The following is an 8,238-nucleotide window of genomic DNA, read 5'->3' on the forward strand; positions in this document are numbered from 1 at the left end:
TATTTCATAATGGGCTCTTTGAGCTCACAGAGAAAGGTCTAACCCAATCTAGCGACTGGGAGTTGAAGCCAGACAAATTCAGACCGGACAGAAGGTGCAACTGTTTGTCAGTGAGAGTCAAGAACCCATGGGGCTCGATCTTGGACAATGTTTTAATCACGACTGGATGTTTCTCTAAAAGATCGGCTCTGGGCAGTATTTGGGGGCAATTGTGACACCGGAGGTCAGACGGCCCCCACTGGCCTCAGAGCCTCTGAAGCGCTAAACAACAACATTTTGCATGAAAACCATTATTTTCGTTCCACTTTTCATTGCCCATCCCTCACCCCCAACACATTCCAAAATGAAACATTTTGCAGAAGACAAAATCCATTCTTTTCATTTGCTATGAGCAGAGGAAATGCCAATTTTCTCCCATTTCTTCCCTTACTGGAAAAAAAAAGGCAAAGATTTTTTAAAAGGTGAGAAAAAAGCCCCCTTTCCTTGCACTTCTTTATATTTTCCCACTGGGAAAGATGTAAAAGAGTGAGAAAGGTGGTTTAAGCCGCCTTAGAAACTGTATTCCTGGTTTTCTGCTGGGAAAAAGATGTTGTTGCACTCCCGACTTTTCAATTCTCCCCACACGCGCAGAGGCGCGTGCGCACACACTTTTTCCCAGTGAAAAAAGGTTTTGTTGAGATTAAAGCCTTTCACTCTTTTCCATTTCCCCAGGGAAAAAAAGGGTTTGTTACATTCAAAATTGTTCATTTTTTTATTCTGGTTTTCAGGGAAAAATAGTTTTGTTGAGTTACACTTTTCCCACTTTTTTACCCCATTTTTTCCAGTAAAAAAAAGTTACATTAATTTCCCCCCCGCCCCACTTTTTCCAGTGGAAAATATGTTATCTTGCATTCCAAATCTTTCACTTTTCTTCCTGCTTTTCAACAACAACATAACCCCAGCAAAATGGTTTTTTTTGTGGCAATTCCTCATTCAGTTTATTGCTCCTTCCTACCTTTTTCCCCCAGTGGAAACCTTTTAAAAAGGGAGTGAAAGTGAAGGAGAAACACCCCACACCCATTTGCTCTCACGTTTTAGACTTTTGGGGAGGGGGTTGACTTGAAAATTGAAAACCATGAAATGAAAATGCAAAAGGAACGTTGCGAAAGAGGTCGGTTTGGAGCATTTTCATCAAGGAATGGGGAACTGAAGTGAAAAAAATTTCCTGCGGAATTTTTAAAATAAGCAATTTGCTTTCAAAGTTATTGACGGATGGAAAAAACCACTCATGAACGGAAGCGTGGGATGTGCAGGCCAAGGGAGGAAAAAGAGATACTGAGGCCCAAGGAAGTAGCACCTGATTTATTCTGGTGTCCCAACCCCCAGCAGTTGGGGGCTCAGTTTGCCCACATGGTGGCCAGCAGCCAGTGGTGGTATTTACAGACGTTCATGTAGACGCTGGGTTTCGGGGTGGAGGCACAGGGCACATCGCCCCAAGACACGACACCCTGCAGCTTCCCGTTACACACCAGCGGGCCGCCGGAGTCGCCCTGAGGAACCCACAGGGAAAGTGTCAGAAAACAAGGACAGGACATGTGGGGTCACAGGAGATGCCCCCTCACCTGACAGACCAGCTCCCTGCACCGCCCCATCACACCCCCTCATTGACCCCTCCAGAGACACCCCCTCACCCCACAGACCAGCCCCCTGCTTTGCCCCATTACATCCACCCTCACCTCACAGGAGTTCGTGCCCCCACCCTTCAAGCCTGCACAGAGCATGTTCCTGTTGACGTGCCCGGGGAAGCTGGCCTTGCACTTCTCATCGGAGACGATGTGGACCATGGTGCAGTAGAGGATGATGGAGATGTTTTCTGGAAGAGATGCATTGGCCATGGTTAGCGCAGGCGCTCCGGGATGGATGGATCAGCCTTGGGCCCATCTAGCCCGGTATCCCATCTCCGAGACGGATGGCGTTAGAACCATCCCACAAAAACGGGGGACGATCTGCCCTGCCATGCCTCCAGTTACAGTTCCTCCTGGAATCCCACAATCTGGGGAGATAGGTGTGTGTGGGGATGGATGGAGATAGAGGTCTCTGGGGATTAGATAGATATATAGATAGATAGATAGATAGAGGGGGTGGATGGGGATAGAGAGATAGAGAGGCTGGATGGGGATGGACAGATAGTCAGTCTCCCCAGTCACTAGTTGTCTCTGTTTCACACCCTAGCCAAGGCTCCCTGGAGGTGGCCAATGTGGGGGTGGGGGCCTGCGAACATCACTCGAATGTCTTCAGTCCCTCTGACCCCCCTACCTTGGGCACCCTCTCCCCCAGCAGCATGCCCACGGCTTCCCCTTCCCCCACCCCATACCTATGGCTCTGAAACAGCCACCCTCCCAGCCCCAATCCTGGCACCCCTACCGGGGGTGTTGAGGGTGGTGCCCCACCCTGACACCGAGCACTGCTCGCCCGGCTCCACACACTGGGAAGCCAGGCCCAGCGGCTGGACGTAGCGGTTGAGCGTGGCCGGGGTCTTCAGCTTGAGCAGCATGACGTCATTGTCGTGGTCCGTGCAGTTGTAGCTGGGATGGATGATGCTTTTGGCCACAGTTTTGTTCTGCTCGGACCCCTCGTGGGCATACAGGTTGTAATCCCCCAGGCGCACATGGATGGGGCTGCAGGGGAAGCAAAGAGCTGGATTCACCCATCAGGACACTGACCCCAGGACTGAGAGGCCTGAATCCAGCAGGGTCTCAGCTTTCTGTCAAAACAAAAATTGCCTTTCTAGTCCTTGCGGTTTTGGAGAAAAGTTGGGAAAAGAACTGAGACAGTGACCCTGCCTGAGTCTGCAGAGAGCCTGAGCCCGTCACTGGAAGAAGGGGGAGCTAGCCCAGATTTGACCAACCCAGCAACACTGGCTGGGTCTACAGAGAGCTGGAGACTGACGCTGGGAGAAGGGGGAACCGCCCTGAGTGTTACTTACACAGTGATGCTGCCTAGGTCTGCAAAAGCCTTAGCCATCACTGGGAAAGAGGGGAGCTACGCTTGCCTGGGTCTGTAATGCAGCAGGTTTAAAACAAACAAAAGGAACTATTTCTTCACACAACGCACAGTCAACCTGTGGAACTCCTTGCCAGAGGATGTTGTGAAGGCCAAGACTATAATGGTTCAAAAAAGAACAAGTTAAATTCCTGGAGGACAGGTCCATCAATGGCTATTAGCTAGGATGGGCAGGGATGGTGTCCCTAGCCTCTGTTTGCCAGAAGCTGGGAATGGGCGACGGGGATGGATCACTGGATGATTACCTGTTCTGTTCATTCCCTCTGGGGCACCTGGCACTGGCCACTGTCGGGAGACAGGACACTGGGCTCGACGGACCTTTGGTCTGACCCAGTGTGGCCGTTCTTATGTAACCCAAACCACACCCCAGGCCCCACCTACCCCACACTCAGCCCCACCTACCCAGTCAGGCAGTGGGCTGCAGTCAGGACCCATCTGCTGCTGAGGAGGGTGGCACCGCAGTTGTACCTGGAGCCTTCGAAGATAGCTGCCTGCCAGGGCTGTGAGAGGGGGTAGCATGGGTTCCCCCTGAGCTTTAAACTGCCCCAGGCTGCACCTGGAAAGATAAGATGCGGACATAGCGGCAGATCTCCATCTAGCCCCCAGGACCCCTGCTGGGGTACAGGAGAGCAGGGGCTGAGCTGGGCGAGCAATGCAGGGGGTGATGGTTGAGCAGGGGTACAGGGCCCAGCTGAGATCAGAGCCCCATGGCACCGGGCATGCCCAGATACACAGCCAGAGGCAGTCTCGGTCTATGCTGAGATCAGTGCAGGTCAGCGCCACAGCCAGGAGTAGAAAAGCCAGGCACCCAGAGTCCCCATCTGGTCCTGATCCCCCACCCCCAGCCAGAGACACTCCTCCAGGGAGCCCTGCATCCAGCCCAGCTCCTGGGGTCGAGACAGAGTACCCTTAACTCTTCCCTCCTGCCTGTGCACCCTTAACTCTGCCCCTTTGTAGATTTCAAGCCCATATCTGATGACTGAGCTAGAGGGGAACTGTTAGATGGAGATGCCTGAGCTTGATGGCAGGGGATGAAATCACAAAAGAGCAAACTAAATACAGTTTGTTCTTTTGTAGATGCAAACTGAGCCATGGGCATTACAGCTAGACATGTGATGGGATGTGTACATAGCACTGGGTCACAACCATGTGTGTGATGGGGTGTGTGACATTCTGTACCTTGGGGGAAAGCCCTGTAATCCCCATATTCCTCATTTATATATAATTGTGATCTTGCATATAAAGCAGGCTGTGTGAGGTATCAGGGAAATGGTTATGATCTGCTGAAAGTAATTTCTCTATCCATATATGTGTATCATTAATGCATATGATGTTATGAGAATTGTGTTGTATGGTTGTCACTGAAACTTGCTGTAATCTGGGGAATCAGCCAGACATTAGCTCCCTAGAGGCAACAGCAAGGAAAGTAACCAACGCCCGGGCAGGTGTCAAACAGCCCTATTGTCTAGCCAAGGACTTAAAATTCAATGACTCTCTTACATAAGGCCACACCAGGGGAATTGCTCAACCTTGCCTGGGAACTCAGCAATGCCCCCCAGATATGCCTGGACTTGTGTTCTCCAAGCACATGGGACTGAGGCTATAAAACAGAACCCAGAGGCCCCACACTTTCTCCTGGGCCTTTCTCCTGCCCCCGCCCATGTTGCAAGCAACAAGGACATAGAGAAGACAGAAGAATCCAACAAAGGAGACTGGCCTAGGTTTCAAGGGTGAAAGCTGTGTACTATCAACTGCAATATCCAGTGGGGTGAGAAAACCTGCTTAATCTAGATGTTGTCCAGCCTAATAGGATGAGAGTTTAGATTGTGTGCTTGTATTTTCTTTTCTTTTGGTAACTAACTCAGACTTTTTGCCTAGCACTTAATATCACTTAAAATCTAGCTTTTGTAGTCAAAAAAACTTCTTTAACTGTTTATCTTTACCAGTGAGCTGGCCTGAAGTGTTTGGTGAATCTGCTCAGGTGTGCAAAGTCTGTGTATAGCCACTTTCCATTGATGAAGTGGTGAACCAATTAATAAATGTGCACTGCTCGTCTTGAGCAGTGCAAGATGGTTTATTCCTGAGGTACAAGGCTGGGAGCTAGGGGATTTGGCAGGTGCCTTTCTCTGTGTGATTCATGAGTGGCTCTGGGAGCATTCAGGCAAGCTAACTGGGTGCAGGGCTCCACATGCTGTTGTACTGAGTGATCACAGCACCTGGAGCGGTTTGCTGCTGGTCACTAGCAAGGCATTGTGAGAGACAGCCCAGGCTGGAGAGAGTTCAGGGGACACAGTGGTCCCACAGTCCAGGCTGCACCCCGGGGATCCCATCACAGGTGTGTACATAGCACTGGATCACGGCCATGTATGTGATGGGATGTGTACATAGTGCTGGGTCACAGCCATGTGTGCGATGAGGTGTGTACATAGTGCTGGGTCATGGCAATGTGTGCAATGGGGTGTGTACATAGCGCTGGGTCACGGCAATGTGTGCGATGGGGTGTGTACATAGCGCTGAGTCACGGCCATGTGTGTGATGGGATGTGTACATAGCGCTAGGTCATGGCCGTGTGTGTGATGGGGTGTGTACATGGCGCTGGGTCATGGCCGTGTGTGCAATGGGGTGTGTACATGGTGCTGGGTCATGGCCGTGTGTGCGATGGGGTGTGTACATAGCGCTGGATCACGGCCATATGTGTGTTGGGTTGTGTACATAGCACTGGGTCACACACACAAAACCACATATCCCCTCTCCCACACACACACTTGAACACTCACATAATCACACATCTCAGAACCACACCACACACACACAATCTAACCACCACACACACTAAAATCCGCACACAATCCCAGCCTCAGGGGGACACACTCACACACACCCCTACATGAACACACCCCCTACACAACCCCACCTCTGCCCATACACACACATGCACACTAGTACATTCACATACTCGTATACATGCACACACACAAACACACATGTGAGCACACTAACACACACATGTGTGCGCACACAATAACACATGTTCAGGTGCACACACTAAAACGTGAGTGCACAAACTAACATGAGTGTGGGTGCATACACTAACATATGCACACACACTAACACATGCACTTACACACAAACACATATACAGGCACGCCCACACAAACACATGTGCGCACACACTAGCACACGAGTGCAGACACTCTCATTAACACATGCACACTAATGTGTGCACACACGCTAACACACGTGCATACACACACTAACACACAGGTGAAGACTCACACACACACACTAAGACACGGGTGCAGACACACACACACTAACCTGCAGTCCCCAGGAGCAGCGTGATGCTCAGCAGCGACATGCGGCTCAGTGGTGGTGATGGGCAGAGCTACAGGCTGCAGGCTCTGGAGGGAAGAGGAAAAAGGGGTATCACTCCTGGGGAACTGGCCCCTCCACGGGCCCCGCCCATTGTCACCTGCTCTGAGTTTGATGCCTGGCTCTATTGGACCTCCTGGCAACCAGCTCGGGGCAGTTGCACTAATCCAGGGAGCGGAGTCCATGGCTTGACCCATCCTCAGCACATCTGGCACGGGCCATGTGGGCACTGGGAACTGGGCAGAGACATACCTGCCTATCCCTCCATCCCATATATACTCCTCCTTCCATTCTTCCTCCATCCATCCATCCATCTGTCCCATATACGCCTGTCCCCATTCCTCCATCCCTCCCCATCCATCATTCCATCCCAACAGATAGATAGATAGATTGATAGATGCAGGGAGTGTACGGAGATAGATAGATAGATAGATAGATAGATAGATAGATAGATAGATAGATAGATAGATAGCTTTGTATCCCTGCACACATTTCTCCAAGGAGCTGAGAGCTGCCTAGAAATGATGGATGAGATTTCCCAAACCCACCCCCCACCCCCACATGCACCTACCACATGGGGTCCCGGAAGTGTCAGATCTGGGACCACCCCCGCCCCCAAAAGCCCAGTCACAATGATCCCCCACTCCCTGCCGCCAGCTCAGATCCCAGGGATTCCATCGCTAGCCCGGCCAACGCACGCCCAATTCCCCTGTGGGCCGAGTGAGGATGGAGCAAGTGAATTCCTGTCCCCCGCATCTACCCCCTGGAGATACCCCCATTCCCCCTCACTCCTCAGCAGCGGAGACTTGGATCCTTTACCTGGCCAGGGATCAGCACCAGACACTTGGCTCTGAAGGACACTAACCAACACCAGCCCTCTCACACCTCCGGCCGCCCTGCTTTTAAACACCCGCCCAGCCACCCCTGGAGCCAGGACAGCATTTACAGGGCACCTGACGCCAGCTGGCCTCCCCACCCGCACCTAATGAGGAGCTGGTTCTCTCTAATTAGCACTGCTGCTAATCCTAATAACAAGGCTTCAAAGGACTTCGCCCCAGCCTCATCAAGGGCATCACTCACATGACCAGAGGGATGAGCCAATACCAGCTGGTGCCATGTTTACCCGCCATGGTGATGCCCAGAAACATGCTATGCATTTCTGGGCCCTGGCTGCCATCTGGCAAAGTTAGGGAGTGCAGAGCTCTGGGTTTGAATTCACTGCAGGAGCTGCAGGGCTCTGGTTGGTATGCAGTGGTTTGGCAAAGCAGCTGTTCTCCTGGAGGGGATTTCTGTTTTCATTTTCAAAACAGCCCCTGACTCTAGGGGTAGGGATGGGTAGACGACCTTGAAAAGGGAAAGCGAGAGTGACCGATGCAGAAACCCTGCCTGGGTCTGCCGAGAGCCTGAGCCCGTCGCTGGGAGAGTGGGAAGCTTCCCCAAGTGGGACCAACACAGCGACACTGCCTGGGTCTGCCGAGAGCCTAGCTTCCGCCATAGTCACAGGTGTGGGTGTGTTCAACAGCCACCTGTCCCCGGCTTTGCCTGGGCATGAGAGATATAGAACCAAGGATATGCTCGCTCAAGGGCTTTCCATGAGCCACTCTCTTGATCTGGAGTCAAAGGAGGGGAGGAATAATTGGAAGCGAATTCAAGAGTGGCTGGGGGAATACAGCTGGGTGTAGTTCCTAGTCTGCTATGGGACCCTGATCCCAGCTGGGGCAGGGACTGTCTCTCGCTATGTGTCTGGGCAGCACCTGGCACAATGGGGCCCTGATCCCAGCTGGGGCAGGGACTGTCTCTCGCTGTGTCAGGGCCATGTCTAGC

General features: G+C 52.0%; 1 protein-coding gene across 1 annotated transcript; it reads right to left on the reverse strand.

Moving 5' to 3' along the window:
• Nucleotides 1-1,376: 1,376 nt before the first annotated feature.
• LOC119847772 (kallikrein-15-like) lies at nucleotides 1,377-6,400 on the reverse strand. The gene is made up of 5 exons (XM_038382831.1): nucleotides 6,361-6,400; nucleotides 3,445-3,598; nucleotides 2,404-2,657; nucleotides 1,716-1,852; nucleotides 1,377-1,529 (listed from the first exon to the last, which is right to left on the reverse strand). The coding sequence occupies exons 1-5, from the start codon at nucleotides 6,398-6,400 to the stop codon at nucleotides 1,377-1,379; spliced, it is 738 nt and encodes a 245-aa protein (XP_038238759.1).
• Nucleotides 6,401-8,238: the final 1,838 nt, after the last annotated feature.

This window comes from Dermochelys coriacea, chromosome 24, assembly GCF_009764565.3.
Source record: "Dermochelys coriacea isolate rDerCor1 chromosome 24, rDerCor1.pri.v4, whole genome shotgun sequence".
In the NCBI taxonomy this organism is placed as follows: domain Eukaryota; kingdom Metazoa; phylum Chordata; order Testudines; family Dermochelyidae; genus Dermochelys; species Dermochelys coriacea.